Consider the following 16,184-nt stretch of genomic DNA (forward strand, 5'->3'; position numbering starts at 1 on the left):
CTTTTCTATCCCTATAGCTCTTCTCCCTCTCCCTTTCTCTTTCTTTATTCAAACTTGGAGTCTTTGATACTATATTGCTGTATATGCCTAATTCATTTAAATGTTTAATATGCATTTATAAGTACAATATTCTTTATGCATATATATTCACAACTGCATATCTCCGTCCTGGCAATGTTAAGTTAATGTTCTTGTATTTGACTCAATAAAAAACATCTTTAATAAATAAATAAATAAATAAATAAATAAAAAAGAAAGCAATTATTAGTTTTAAAACCAATTCCTACATGTCTTTTAAAATTGTTTTGGATTGTTTTAATGATGAATGTATGGAACTGGGATCATAAATGGAATCACATCTTTCCTGGTACTTGACACTCAAAGCACTGAGTTTAGACCCAAGTCTGTGGTCAGAAATGTGGGCTAGAAGAGAGCCAAATATGTATGAACTCCTAAATTCTGCACTACCATACATCCCTGCAATAGGTCAGTTTCAAGGGTCTGTAACTAGATTGGTCACGGCTTATTATCATGTCTTCTTTTTTACAGTCACTGCATTCTAGAATGAGTCTTTATACCAGAGGCAGACAATCTCTACTCAAACCAAAAGGCAAGAAAGGAGGAAAAGCTATGTGATGCCACAAATTCAGATAGATTATTTTTATTCCATATCTGCCCTCTCCCTTTGGCCTAAATGTAGCCAAGCTCACAGAGGAGTCCTACTTTGTACAATCTCCATCCATGACAGGGGTGAGTGATAGTGTGTGAGAGTGTGCGACAGTGTGAGTGAGAGAAAGGCTGTCTATATATTTTCTCTCGCTCTCTCTCAACCAACCGGCGGTTGCTAGTAGGTACTTATATCTAGGATCCAGTCTACATAAGAAAAACATTTTTTTATTGGCTTTTAACTTTGGTGCTGTTTGCTGAATCTTCCGAAAAGCTTCCTAAAAAAGTGCACTATTTTGTCTTGTTCCGCATGGAAAGTTTTGGGGTGATAGTTAATGTGCGTTTCTCTTGTTATTTCCCATAGAGCTTTTCGACAACTTCAGCCTGAACGGCTGAATGGAATGACACCAAATCCAGCAGAAAGCTAGACCTTGGTCCAGTAAGATCTTGAGTGTCTTCTCCTGGCTTTTCCTTCATTTTCACTGTTTTTCCTTGCTGTTTCCGCTGTTTTTTTGTGTGCCTTTGCCTCTTTTTCCCTTGTTTTCTATGCTTTCTCCTTGCTTTTTCCCCTGTTTTTTGTGTGATGTGCGCTTGCTTTTCACTCGTTTTTACTACTTTCTCCTTGCCTTTCTCCTCGTTTAATGCGTGCCTTATCCTTGCTTTTCCATAGCCTTCACTGCTTTCTCCATTTTTGAGTGCAGTCTCCTTGCTTTTCTGTTGTGGTGTGGGGTTGGATGCATGCAGGGGTTGACTGCGGCCAACCATTTGGTTGTGCGTAGTGAGGGGCTGGAGGATGGATGCATGTTGGCGGTTGGCCACAGGCCAGACCCTTCAGCCAACCCCCCTGCTACGTAATAAAAAAAAAGAAAAACGCATAGAAATTCACTTTAAAGAAAACCAAAAAAACAACCGTTACAGAGGTTGTTGTAGTTAGGAATTATCATTTACAAACGCTTGGAAAGTAACTAAAACAACCGAAGGTTACAGGGACGTTCTAGTTAGGGTTAGTATTTACATGCACACCACCACAGGAATTCAGCTATTATAGTTAGAGTTATTTCAAGTGACTAACTCGTGCCCTAATGTACATAACTGGTACCCTTGCCACTCACTGCTTATTATCCCACATATTACATCAGTAATATGTCTATGACATAATTGATAATATAATTGCAGCAAATTATTGATCTGAAAACTACATGGCCAGGAGTTATAGTTACTTGAAATAACTACTTGCATTTCTACGGTTTGTGTGTGTATAAAGTGTGTATATATATATATATATATGGAAAATGTCACCTACCAAGTGTACATCTGTTCGTGGCATGTAGTGCTGCAGATTCACATGCTATGCATATCTCTTCCGACATCTAGTGTTGGGCTTGGAGTGTTACAAGTTGTTTTTCTGCGAAGAAGTCTTTTCGGAATCACGGGAACGAGTGACTCCTCCTCTCGGTTACAGTGCGCATGGGCATCGACTCCATAGTTAGATTGTTTTCCCGCAAAGGGCAAGGGAAGGAGTGATAGAGTATAAGAATATAAAGAGATGCCCATGCAAATGTAAATGTATATACATATGTATAAATGTTAAACTTAAACGACTACAGGCTTTCGGGGAGGAGGGATGGTGCATGTGAATCTGCAGCACTACATGCCGCGAACAGATGTCCACTGGGTAAGTGACATTTTCCGTTCCATGGCATGTGTAGCTGCAGAGATACACATGCTATGCATAGACTACAAAGCAGTTAGTCCTCCCATAAAATAGCGGTGGCTAGCCTGTAGGAGTTGAAGTTGTTTGAAACAGTGTTCTGAATACAGCCTGGCCTACAGTAGCCTGTTGGTGTGAGAAAACATCAACACAATAGTGTTTTGTAAATGTATGTAGAGATGACCATGTGGCAGCTTTACATACATCAGCCATTGGTATGTTTCCTAAAAATGCCATTGATGCACCTTTCTTTCTCATAGAATGTGCTCTAGGAGTGACTAAAAGTTTTCTCTTTGCTTTGATGTAGCATGTTTGGATGCATCTAACAATCCATCTTGCTAAGCCTTGTTTAGATATAGGATTACCTTTATGTGAATGTTGAAAAGCAACGAAAAGTTGTTTTGTTTTTCTAAAACCTTTAATTCTGTCAATGTGGTACATAAGAGCTCTTTTGAGATCTAAGGTATAGAGAGCTCTTTCTGCTACAGAGTCTGGCTGTGGAAACAAGACTGGCAATTCCACTGTTTGGTTGATGTGAAAAGGAGACTACTTTTGATTAGAAATTTTGGATTTGTCCTAAGTACAACTTTATGTTTGTCTACTTGGAAGAAAGGTTCTTCAAGGGTGAACGCCTGTATTTCACTAACTCTTCGTAAAGAAGTGATAGCTACAAGGATGGCAATTTTCCATGTTAAAAATTGATTTTGACAAGAGTGCATGGGTTCAAAAGGTGAGCCCATAAGTCTGGTAAGTATGATATTTAAATTCCAGGAAGGAACAGGTGGTGTTCTGGGTGGAATAATGCGTTTTAATCCTTCCATGAAGGCTTTAATAACAGGAACTCTGAACAGAGAAGTGTGTGTTGAATATTTTGTAACTAAGCAGATATTGCAGTAAGGTGGACTTTCATGGACGAGAAAGCTAAATTTGATTTCTGCAAATGAAATAAATAACATAGAATATCTTGTAAAGGTGTTGTAAACGGTTCAGTGTTTTTAGATTGACAGTAGTAGACAAATCTTTTCCACTTGTTTGAGTAACATTGCCTAGTAGTAGGTTTACGTGCTTGTTTAATTACTTCCATACATTCTGAAGGAAGCTTAAGGTAACCAAATTCTAAGACTTCAGGAGCCAAATCGCCAGACAGAGCATTGGGGTTTGGGTGCCTTATTTGACCTTTGTTCTATTTCTGTATTAACAAGTCTGGTCTGTATGTGAGTTTGGAATGAGGTACCTCGGACACATCTAGGAGTCTTGTGTACCAGTGCTGATGTGCCCACATTGGGGCTATGAGTATCATGGTGAGTGACGTTTGACGTAGTTTGCTGACCAGAAAGGGAAGGAGTGGGAGAGGGGGAAAAGTGTGAGCAAATATCCCTGACCAATTGAGCCGTAGAACATTGCCCTTGGATAGGGGATGTGGGTATCTGGATGCAAAGTTTTGGCATTTTGCTTTTTCGCTTGTTGCAAATAGGTCCATTTCTGGTGTCCCCCACTTTTGAAGTACTTGCGGGTAAATCTCCCATTTGTGAGTTGTTGGCGATTCCTGCTTAGGAGATCTGCCAGCTGATTGTCTATCCCTAGAATGTATTGTGCTAACAGATGAATGTGATTGTGAACTGCCCATTTCCATATTGTTTGGGCTAGTAGGGACAGTTGAGATAAATGTGTCCCACCCTGTTTGTTGAGGTAATACATGGTTGTCATGTTGTCTGTTTTTATTAGAACAGTCTTCTGTTTGAGAAGAGGTTGAAACACTTTTAGGGCAAGAAATACAGCTAATAATTCTAGATGGTTTATGTGAAACTGTTTGTTTGGCAGCCCATTCCCCTTGAATGGTATGATTGTTGAGATGAGCTCCCCAAACTATTATGGATGCGTCTGTTGTGATTATGGACTGAGGCACAGGGTCTTGAAATGACCACCCCTTCATTAGATTGCTGAGGTTCCACCACTGAAGGGACATATGTGTTTGCCGGTCTACCAACACTAGATCTTGAAGTTGACTGTGTGCCTTACACCATTGTTGTGAGAGGCACTGTTGTAAGGGCCTCATGTTAAGTCTTGCGTGTGGAACTATAGCTATGTAAGATGCCATCATCCCTAGAATTTTCATGATGAATCTTACAGTATATTGTTGATTTGGATGTATTTGTAGTATGAGATTTTGGAAAGCCTGTATCCTTTGTGTATTAGGATATGCTAGGGCTTTCTGAGTATTTAGAAATGCACCTAGGTAAGGATGTATTTGTGCTGGTTGAAGTTGTGATTTTAGGTAATTGAGAGCGAACCGTGGTGTATGTAGGGTTTGTATCATGTATTGAGTGTGTTTTTGGCATTGTGTAAAATTGCTTGATTTTATTAGCCAATCGTCTAGATATGGAAAGACGTGAATGTGCTGTCTTCATAAGTAAGCTGCTAATACTGCTAGACACTTTGTGAGCACTCTTGGAGCTGTTGTTATGCCGAACGGCAGAACTTTGAATTGGTAATGCTTTCCTGCTATGACGAATCTGAGGTATTTTCTGTGAGCTGGATGGATGGGTATGTGGAAATACGCATCTTTGAGGTCTAAAGCAGTCATGTAATCTTGTTTTTGCAGTAGTGGAATGACATCCTGCAGAGTTAACATGTGAAAATGTTCGGACAGGATGTATAGATTAAGAGGCCTGAGGTCCTAGATGGGCCTGAGGGTGCCATCTTTTTTGGGAATGAGTAAGTATAATGAATATACTCTTGTTCCCTGTTGAGAATGTGGAACCAATTCTATTGATTGTTTCGTTAGTAGAGATTGTACGTCTTCTTGCAGCAGAACTTTGTGTTCTGGGGACAATTTGTGGTGACGTGGTGGTATGTTTGAGGGGTGGAGATTAATTATAGGCAACAGCCATTGCGGATAATTGATAATACCCAATTGTCTGTTATTTTGCCAAGGAGAGTGGAATTGCTGTAATCTTCTCCCCACAAGAGATGTGTCGAGTGGAAGGGTGAGAAGGAAGTCACTGCTTAAATGGTGTAGTGCTTTTTTTTGAGGCTTGGAACTTGCCTCTGTTCCTGAAATATTGTCCTCTGTAGGACCCTCTAAATCCCCCTCTTTGATATTGAGTTCATTCTCCCTGCTTGGTCTGGGAGGTAGACGCGTCAGAGGATTGTGGCTTAAATCCTCCTCTAAACTGTGGTGTGCGAAAGGAGCCTCTATATGGTGTGGTATATAATGCTACCATTGCCTTAGCAGTGTCCGAGTCTTTTCTCAGTTTCTCTATAGTGGTGTCTACTTCAGGGCCAAATAGATGTTTCTTATCAGAAGGCATGTTATTTACTGCCTGTTGTGGTTCTGGTAATTAGAAGGCAGCGCAGCAATGCATGCCTTCTAATTGTAATGGCAGTGTTGACGCTTCTTGCAGCTGTATCAGCAGCATCGAGGGCAGACCTTATTTGGTTATTACTTATAGCCTTTCCGTTTTCTACAACTTGTTGCACCCCTTTCTGATGCTCTTTTGGGAGGTGCTGTATAATTTCTTGCATCTCATCCCAATGGGTTCTATCATATCTAGCCAGCAGTGCCTGAGAATTGGCAATTCTCCATTGGTTAGTTGCTTGTGTGGCTATTCTTTTGCAACAGCATCACATTTTCTGCTTTCCTTATCAGGAGGAGAAGTGTCTCCTGATGACTGGCTGTTAGCTCTTTTTCTGGCTGTGCTAACTACCACTGAGTCTGGAGGAACCTGGTGTGTTATATAGTCTGGGTCCATAGGGGCAGGTTTACATTTTTTGTCAATTCTAGGGGTAATGACTCTAGCTTTGACAGGTTCACTAAATGTCTTCAGCATTGTTAGAAATGGGGTCTTTGGTTGACAGTCAGGTTACGCCCTGTTCAAGCAAGGACCCTCACTCTAGTCAGGGTAAAAGAGAATCACCCTCAGCTAACCCCTGCTTTCCCCCCTTGGTAGCTTGGCAGAGCAGTAGGCTTAACTTCAGAGCGCTAGGTGTAAAGTATTTGTACCAACACACACAGTAACTCAATGAAAACACTACAAAATGACACAACACCAGTTTAGAAAAATAGGAAATATTTATCTAAACAAAACAAGACCAAAACGAAAAAAATCCAACATACACAAGTCAAGTTATGAATTTTTAGAGATTAAACTCAAAAATAGCGTCTAGAAACAAAAATGCTTCGATGAGATGTTAACACGGCGTCGTGATGGAGTCATTCCAAACAAGCCAACACCAGCGGCGCCGGACACGGAGTCGTGTAGACCTCCAAGTACAGTACCTTTGGTGAAGAGTGAAAACAAGCCGAGACGCGAAGTCGGGGATTGCGGCATCTATGCGAAATGTTGAATCCACGCGTTTCGAGCGGCGTCGGTCATGACGGGGTGTGGCGACTTCCACAGAGCCGCGGACTTCAGCGGGGCTGCAGCGGCGTCGAGCCTGCGAAGAGCGTCGCGTTCCAGCGAAGGTCACGCGTCAGGTGCACGCGGCGTTACCGGATTCGGCAGCGGCATCGGTCCGGAGTCGTCGGAAGTCGATTTCCTTGGATTTCCACCAGCTTTCCTTTCAAGGGCCCAGGGACTGGATAGGGCACCACTTGTCAGAGCAGGAGTCTCTCCAGAGACTCCAGGTGCTGGCAGAGAGAAGTCTTTGCTGTCCCTGAGACTTCAAACAACAGGAGGCAAGTTCTAAATCAAGCCCTTGGAGATTTCTCCACAAGATGGAAGGCACACAAAGTCCAGTCTTTGCCCTCTTACTCTGACAGAAGTAGCACTGCAGGAAAGCTCCACAAAGCACAGTCACACGCAGGGAAGCACTTCTTCCTCAGCTATCAGCTCTTGTCCAGGCAGAGGTTCCTCTTGGTTCCAGAAGTGTTTCTAAAGTCTGTAGATTTGGGTGCCCTTCTTATACCCATTTTAGTCTTTGAAGTCACCTTTCTTCAAAGGGGACTCACACCTACTTGTGAAATCCTGCCTTGCCCAGGCAAGGCCTCAGACACACACCAGGGGGTTGGAGTCTGCATTGTCAGAGGCAGGCACAGTCCTTTCAGATGAGAGTGACCACTCCACCCCTCCCTTCTAGCAGAGATGGCTAATCAGGAAATGCAGGTTACACCCCAGCTCCCTTTGTGTCACTGTCTAGTGTGAGGTGAAAAACAACCCAACTGTCAAACTGACCCAGACAGGGAATCCACAAACACGGCAGAGTCACAGAATGGTTTAAGCATGAAAATGCTCACTTTCTAAAAGTGGCATTTTCAAACGCACAATCTTATAATCAACTTTACTAAAAGATGTATTTTTAAATTGTGAGTTCAGGGACCCCAAACTCCACATATCCATCTACTCTCTAGGGGAATCTACACTTTAATCATATTTAAAGGTAGCCCCCATGTTATCCTATGAGAGAGACAGGCCTTGCAACAGTGAAAAACGAAGCTGGCAGTAGTTCACTGTCAGGACATATAAACCACATTACTATATGTCCTAGGGCCTACCTTAGGGGTGCCTTACATGTAAGAAAAGGGAAGGTTTAGGCCTGGCAAGTGGGTACACTTGCCAAGTCTAATTTATAGTGTAAAAATACACACACAGACACTGCAGTGGCAGGTCTGAGACATGATTCCAGAGCTACTTATGTGGGTGGCACAACCAGTGCTGCAGGCCCACTAGTAGCATTCGATTTACAGGCCCTGGCACCTCTAGTGCACTTTACTAGGGACTTACTAGTAAATCAAATATACCAATCACGGATAAACCAATCACATACACATTTTACAGAGAAAGCATATGCACTTTACAATGGTTAGCAGTGGTAAAGATCTCAGAGTTCAAAAGCCAACTGCAACAGGTCAGAAAAAACAGGAGGCAGGAGGCAAAAAGATTGAGGATGACCCTGCATAGGCAACAAAGTGCAACAAGCATGTTAAACCATTCCAGGCAACATTGGGAGACACTGGTATCTGGATTGAGTGGAAGACAAAGTGTTGAATAGAAAATCTTCCAGGGGTTCAGAATGCATGCGCACCCCATGATAAGCCGCTGCCCTAGAGACTACCTGAGTGTAGGCAGTAGTGTCTTCTGGTGGTGAAGGTTTTGAGGGGTAGAGTTCAGGATCATTATCTGGAATGGGATCAGGGTCATAGAGATCCCATGGGTCCACTATATCTCCATGTGAGTATAATGAGTGTGTCGGAGAAGGCAGTGGTGGTGGACTATTGTGAGGTGAAAAAACGTTGTGGAGAGTGAGGAGGAGAAGTAGGGAGAGGTGCTGGTTTCTCCTTTTGTTTCTGCACTTTTGCTGGTGGTTGAGCAGAATGTAACTCCTCTTGAAAGGCCAGCTTTCTTTTAGTCTTTAAAGGAGGTGCAGTGAGGATTCGACCAGTCTCCTTATGTATATGGATTCTTGATTGTCTTTCATCCATAACCTCCAATATTGGCTCAATTTCAGTCTCTTCTTCTGAAGCTTTGTGAGATTCTTGAACGGGCTTTGAGATTTGCTTTGGTTGTCTTGAAAGTCCTTGTTCCTCTGTATATGAAGATTTTTTCGGCTCAGAAGTTTGGATCTTTTTCGGTCCCAAAAAATAAGTCGGTTGTTTCGGCTCTGAAGCAGGGTGCCGAATTTTCGACTCCAAAGAGTGAGGACGTTTGCTGGAGTCCGAGTTGAAAGTTTTAACCAACTTGCTCGACTCTGAAGTGGACGGAAGAGTGGCCTTTTTTGGGGCCGATCCAGAAGGGGCAGATGTACTCACATGCTGGCCAGCTGTGATGATCTATCATCTTCCGATTCTTGTTCGGAGTCGGTGTCTCGGATGGAGACTGCTGTCTGCGTCTGCTCTTCCTCCATTACGTTGAGATGTTCGGTGCTCTTGGACGCCATTTCTAATCTTCGGGCCCTGCGATTTCTTAAGGTCTCCTTCAATTGAAATGATCGACAGGCTTCACAGTCTTCCTCTCAATCTTCCGGAGAAAGGCACAAATTACAAACCAAGTGTTGGTCTGTATATGGGTACTTTGCCTTGCACCGAGGGCAGAATCGAAATGGAGTCCGATCCATCAGGCTTTCCACGTGGTAGGCCCAAACAGGCCTAAGTCGGGTGCATGCAACCCAAAGGGCGAAATTTAGATTCCGGCGGTACTACAGATTCAATGCTAGATGGGAAACGCGATCGAAACAATACCAATGAATAACTAGGTTTTCAAAAGTTTTCCCATTCGAAATCTCGATGCAAGAGGAAACATGTCCGATGCCGACAGCGGAAAGAAAACAATCTAACTATGGAGTCGATGCCCATGCGCACTGTAACCAAGAGGAGGAGTCACTCGAACCCGTGACTCCGAAAAGACTTCTTAGAAGAAAAACAACTTGTAACACTCCGAGCCCAACACTAGATGTCAGAAGAGTTATGCATAGCATGTGTATCTGCAGCTACACATGCCATTGAACATATATATATATATATATATATATATATATATATATATATATGGAAAATGTAACTTACCCAGTGTACATCTGTTCGTGGCATGAGACGCTGCAGAGTCACATGCTGTGCACATCCCGCCATCTAGTGTTGGGCTCGGAGTGTTACAAGTTGTTTTTCTTCGAAGAAGTCTTTTTGAGTCATGAGATCGAGGGACTCCTCCCCTTTCGGCTCCATTGCGCATGGGCGTCGACTCCATCTTAGATTGTTTTCCCCTCAGAGGGTGAGGTAGGAGTTGTGTATTATAGTAATAGTGCCCATGCAATGGAGTAAATATGTATGTACATAATGTGGTTTAAATCGATATATTTAAAAATGTACAAATGTTCAAGATCAACTTCAAGCGGCTACAGGCTCCCGGGGAGGCGGGTGGGCGCATATGAATCTGCAGCGTCTCATGCCACGAACAGATGTACACTGAGTAAGTGACAGTTTCCGTTCGATGGCATGTGTAGCTGCAGATACACATGCTGTGCATAGACTAGTAAGCAGTTATCTCCCCAAAAGCGGTGGTTCAGCCTGTAGGAGTTGAAGTTGTTTGAAACAAAGTTTGTAGTACTGCTTGTCCTACTGTGGCTTGTTGTGCTGTTAACACATCCACGCAGTAGTGCTTGGTAAACGTATGAGGCGTAGACCATGTGGCTGCCTTACATATTTCAGTCATTGGAATGTTTCCTAGAAAGGCCATGGTAGCACCTTTCTTTCTAGTTGAGTGTGCCTTTGGTGTTATAGGCAGTTCTCTTTTTGCTTTGAGAGAACAGGCTTGAATGCATTTAACTATCCATCTGGCAATGCCTTGTTTGGATATTGGATTCCCTGTATGAGGTCTTTGGAAAGCAACGAACAATTGTTTTGTCTTTCAAATTTGTTTTGTTCTGTCAATGTAGTACATTAACGCTCTTTTGATGTCTAATGTATGTAGTGCTCTTTCAGCTACAGAATCTGGTTCTGGAAAGAACACTGGTAGTTCTACTGTTTGATTCAAGTGGAACGGTGATATGACTTTTGGTAAGAACTTTGGATTTGTTCGTAAAACTACTTTATGCTTGTGTATCTGAATAAAGGGTTCTTGTATAGTAAATGCTTGGATCTCACTTACTCTTCTTAGAGATGTGATGGCAATTAGAAATGCTACTTTCCATGTTAAGTATTGTAGCTCACATGAGTGCATGGGTTCAAACGGTGGACCCATGAGTCGTGTTAAGACAATATTAAGGTTCCACTAAGGAACTGGTGGCGTCCCTGGTGGGATAATTCTTTTCAGACCCTCCATAAAAGCCTTTATGACTGGGATCCTAAAAAGTGATGTTGAGTGCGTAATTTGCAGATAAGCTGAAATTGCGGTGAGATGTATTTTAATAGATGAAAAGGCTAACTTTGACTTTTGTAATTGCAGTAGGTAGCTGACAATGGGGGTCATTCCGGGGACCACGGAAGCACCGCCAACAGGCTGGCGGTGCTTCCCTGCCCATTCTGACCGCGGCGTTAAAGCCGCGGTCAGAAAAGGGAATCCGGCGGTTTCCCGCCGGATTTCCCCTGCATGGGCTGAATCTCCATGGCGGCGCGGAGATTCCGACCCCCTTCCCGCCATCCTGTTCCTGGCAGTTTTTACCGCCAGGAACAGGATGGTGGGAACGGGTGTCGTGGGGCCCCTGGGGGCCCATGCACTGCCCATGCCACTGGCATGGGCAGTGCAGGGGCCCCCTAACAGGGCCCCAGAAAGATTTTCACTGTCTGCTTAGCAGACAGTGAAAATCACGACGGGTGCAACTGCACCCGTCGCACCCCTGCAACACCGCCGGCTCCATTCGGAGCCGGCTTCTGTGTTGCAGGGTCTTTCCCGCTGGGCCGGCGGGCGCCCGCAGGCCCTGCAGGAAAGCCAGAATGGCACGGAGCGGCCATTTGGAGGTGACCGCATGGCGGGCGGCGACCGCCACCCGCCGCGGTCAGAATGAGGCCCAATGTCTTTAGCAGATGCGTGTAAGGGTTGTATTTGTTTATCATGGCAGTAATGAACAAATCTTTTCCACTTATTTGCATAGCAATGTCTTGTGGTTGGTTTCCTTGCTTGTTTTATGACCTCCATACATTCTTGTGTGAGGTCTAGATGTCCATATTCTAAGACTTCAGGAGCCAGATTGCTAGATTCAGCGATGCTGGATTTGGGTGTCTGATCTGTTGTTTGTGTTGAGTTAACAGATCTGGCCTGTTTGGTAGTTTGACATGAGGTACTACTGATAGGTCTGAAAGTGTTGTGTACCAAGGTTGCCTTGCCCAAGTTGGTGCTATTAGTATGAGTTTGAGTTTGTTTTGAGTCAATTTGTTTACCAGATATGGAAGGAGTGGGAGAGGGGGAAAAGCGTATGCAAATATCCCTGACCAACTCATCCATAACGCATTGCCTTGAGACTGATCCTGTGGGTATCTGGATGCAAAGTTTTGGCATTTTGCATTGTCTTTTGTTGCAAATAGGTCTATTTGTGGTGTTCCCCATTTTTGGAACTAAGTGTTTAGTATTTGGGGGTGAATCTCCCATTCGTGGATCTGCTGGTGATCCCGAGAGAGATTGTCTGCTAACTGATTCTGAATCCCTGGTATAAACTGCGCTATTAGACGAATGTGGTTGTGAATTGCCCAATGCCATATTATTTGTGCCAGGAGACACAACTGTGTCGAGTGTGTTCCTCCCTGTTTGTTCAGATAATACATCGTTGTCATGTTGTCTGTTTTGACAAGAATGTGTTTGTGGCTTATAGGTTGAAATGCTTTCAACGCTAGAAATACTGCCAGTAGTTCTAAGTGATTTATGTGAAACTCTCTCTGCTGAGTGTCCCATTGTCCTTGGATGTTGTATTGGTTGAGGTGTGCTTCCCACCCTATCATGGAGGCATCTGTCGTTATTACGTATTGAGGCACTGGGTCTTGGAAAGGCCGCACTTGGTTTAAATTGATATTGTTCCACCATTGAAGCGAGGTGTATGTTTGGCGGTCTATCAACACTAGATCTTGAAGTTGACCCTGTGCCTGTGACCATTGTGATGCTAGGCACTGTTGTAAGGGCCGCATGTGCAATCTTGCGTTTGGGACAATGGCTGTGCATGAGGACATCATGCCTAGTAGTTTCATCACCATCTTCACTTGTATCTTTTGTTTTGGGTACATGGCCTGTATTACATTTTGAAATGCTTGTACCCTTTGTGGACTTGGAGTGGCAATCCCTTTTGTTGTGTTGATTGTCGCCCCTAAGTATTGCTGTGTTTGACACGGCTGAAGGTGTGACTTGTTGTAGTTGAGTGAGAAACCTAGTTTGTGGAGGGTTTCCATGACATACTTTGTGTGTTGTGAACACCGTTCTTGCGTGTTGGTTTTGATTAACCAATCGTCTAGGTACGGGAACACGTGTATTTGCTGCCTTCTGATATGAGCAGCCACTACTGCCAGGCATTTTGTAAAAACTCTTGGCGCAGTTGTTATCCCGAATGGCAACACTTTGAATTGGTAATGTACTCCTTGGAATACAAACCTTAAGTACTTTCTGTGTGAAGGATGTATCGGTATATGGAAGTATGCATCCTTTAGGTCTAGTGTTGTCATGTAGTCGTGTTGTTTGAGCAATGGGATTACGTCCTGCAGTGTCACCATGTGAAAGTGATCTGATTTGATGTAGATATTTAATGTTCTGAGATCTAATATAGGTCTTAGAGTTTTGTCTTTTTTGAGTATGAGAAAGGTCAGCGAGTAAACTCCTGTTCCTCTCTGATGAATTGGTACCAGTTCTAGTGCATGTTTTTGTAACAACGCTTGGACCTCCAGTTGTAGAAGATCCATGTGTTGTTTTGTCATATTGTGTGTTTTCGGTGGGACATTTGAAGGGAATTTTAGAAATTCTATGCAATAACCATGCTGGATAATTGCTAGGACCCAAGTGTCTGTTGTTATCTCCTCCCATTGTTTGTAGAACTTGGTTAGTCTCCCCCCAACTGGTGTTATGTGCTGGGGATTTGTGACGTCGAAGTCACTGCTTGTTCTGTGGAGTTTTGGGACTTTGGAAATTCCCTCTACTTTTTGGGAACTGTCACCCTCTATAGTGCCCCCGAAAACTTCCCCGCTGATATTGGCTCTGATAAGTGGGCCTTGTTTGTGAGGTTGTGGGTTCCGTGCTTTGTCCTCGAAATCCCCCTCGAAACTGTGATTTTCGAAATGTGCCTCTACTTTGTGGGGAGTGGAGTGCGCCCATGGCTTTGGCCGTATCTGTGTCTTTTTTAAGTTTTTCTATGGCAGTGTCCACCTCCGGCCCAAACAACTGCTGTCCGTTAAATGGCATATTCAGCACAGCTTGTTGTATTTCCGGCTTGAATCCTGATGTACGCAGCCATGCGTGTCTCCTTATGGTCACTGCTGTATTTACTGTCCTAGCAGCTGTATCCGCTGCATCCATTGCAGAGCGTATTTGATTATTCGAGATGCTCTGTCCTTCCTCCACCACTTGTTGGGCCCTTTTTTGGAACTCTTTGGGCAAGTGTTCAATGAAATGTTGCATTTCGTCCCAATGAGCCCTATCATATCTCGCCAGCAATGCCTGTGAGTTGGCAATGCGCCATTGGTTGGCTGCTTGTGCTGCAACCCTTTTACCCGCAGCGTCAAATTTGCGACTCTCCTTGTCTGGAGGTGGTGCGTCTCCTGAGGTGTGCGAGTTCGCTCTTTTGCGAGCTGCCCCTACTACCACAGAGTCTGGTGTTAATTGCTGCGTGATGTATACAGGGTCTGTTAGTGGCGGCTTGTATTTCTTCTCCACCCTTGGAGTTATGGCCCTGCCCTTCACAGGCTCCTGAAACACCTGTTTGGAGTGTTTTATCATTTCAAGTATCATAGGGAGACTCTGGTACTGGCTATGTGTGGACGATAGTGTGTTAAATAAAAAGTCATCCTCAATAGGCTCTGCATGCAGGGTGACATTATGAAACGCCGCAGCTCTTGACACCACCTGTGTGTAGGCTGTACTGTCCTCAGGTGGCGACGGTCTCGCTGGATAACAGTCTGGGCTGTTATCTGATACTGGCGCATCATAAAGATCCCATGCATCGGGATCATCCTGACTCATTCCAGTATGAGTTGGAGACTGCATCAGTGGTGGAGTGTCTATCGGTGATGGTTGTGTTGAACGTGGTGGAGATGGTGACGGGGTTACTTGTCTTGCCACCTTTGCCTGTGGCTGCTTGTCTTTCTCTTGGAAGGCAAGTCTTCTTTTCATCCAAATTGGGGGAAGAGTACTTATCTTCCCTGTGTCTTTTTGGATGTGGAGCCTTCTTTGAGTGTAATCTGGTTCCATTGACTCTAGTTCTTGTCCGAACCTATGTCCTTGCATTTGTGAGGACAGTCCCTGTTCCTCTGTGTAGGAACTTGATTTCGGTTCCGAGGCCGGATGTTTCGGTATGGAAACTTTTTTGGCAGTCTTTTTCGGCTCCGACGCCACTTTTTTAGTTTTCGGCGTTCCGATCTCTCGATGCCGACTTGCTTCGGTGCCGCCCTCTCGGTGCAGAAATTGCTCTGACCTGCATTCTCGGGGTCGCGTCTGCTCTGTGCCTATATCTCGACCGGAGTCGGATGCCTTCGACACATGCGTGCCCTTTTTCGGTGCCGATGGTCGGTCACCTACTTTCTGGGTTAAGCCATGGCCTGCTGGCGGTGGCGTCCCCTGGGCTTTATTGGACTTTCCGTGTGTTTTGTGTGTCGACGTCTTACTCACGGTTTTTGGCGTCTTTTCGGGATCGACCTTGTCCGAGTCCGAATCCTCGATGGAGAAGGTTTCTTCTTCCTCCTCCAAGTGTCTTTGTCCTGTCGGCGCCGACGCCATTTGTAGTCTTCTCGCCCTTAGGTCTCTTAATGTCTTCCTCGACCGAAACGTTCAACAGGCCTCACAGGTATCCTCTTTGTGTTCGGGAGACAAACACAAATTACAGACCAGATGCTGATCTGTGTAAGGATACTTGTTGTGACATTCGGGGCAGAAGCGGAATGGGGTCCGTTCCATTAGACTTGAAGATGCACGTGGTCGGGCCGACCAGGCCCCGCCGGGGGATCAAAAACCCCGAAGGGCCACCGGAGTTCTTCAAAATTCGGTGTCGATCTGTTGTAACTAACCCGATACCGAACGCAAACAATACTGTAGAATTTTCCGAGATTCTAACTATCTTTCCGAACCGAAACGCGGAGCGAAAAGGAACACGTCCGAACCCGATGGCGGAAAGAAAACAATCTAAGATGGAGTCGACGCCCATGCGCAATGGAGCCGAAAGGGGAGGAGTCCCTCGATCTCGTGACTCAAAA

The 16,184-nt window shown here is 44.4% G+C and overlaps 1 protein-coding gene across 1 annotated transcript in view; it reads right to left on the reverse strand.

Moving 5' to 3' along the window:
• Positions 1-9,253, reverse strand: part of LOC138262431 (clathrin coat assembly protein AP180-like) — a 122,042-nt gene extending 112,789 nt beyond the window's left edge. Inside the window, exon 1 of the mRNA XM_069212330.1 lies at positions 9,126-9,253. Within this exon, the coding sequence (XP_069068431.1) occupies positions 9,126-9,253 (128 nt within the window). The remainder of the gene's footprint in view (positions 1-9,125) is intronic.
• Between the last annotated feature and the right edge of the window lie 6,931 nt (positions 9,254-16,184).

Source organism: Pleurodeles waltl, chromosome 10, assembly GCF_031143425.1.
Source record: "Pleurodeles waltl isolate 20211129_DDA chromosome 10, aPleWal1.hap1.20221129, whole genome shotgun sequence".
NCBI classification, from domain to species: domain Eukaryota; kingdom Metazoa; phylum Chordata; class Amphibia; order Caudata; family Salamandridae; genus Pleurodeles; species Pleurodeles waltl.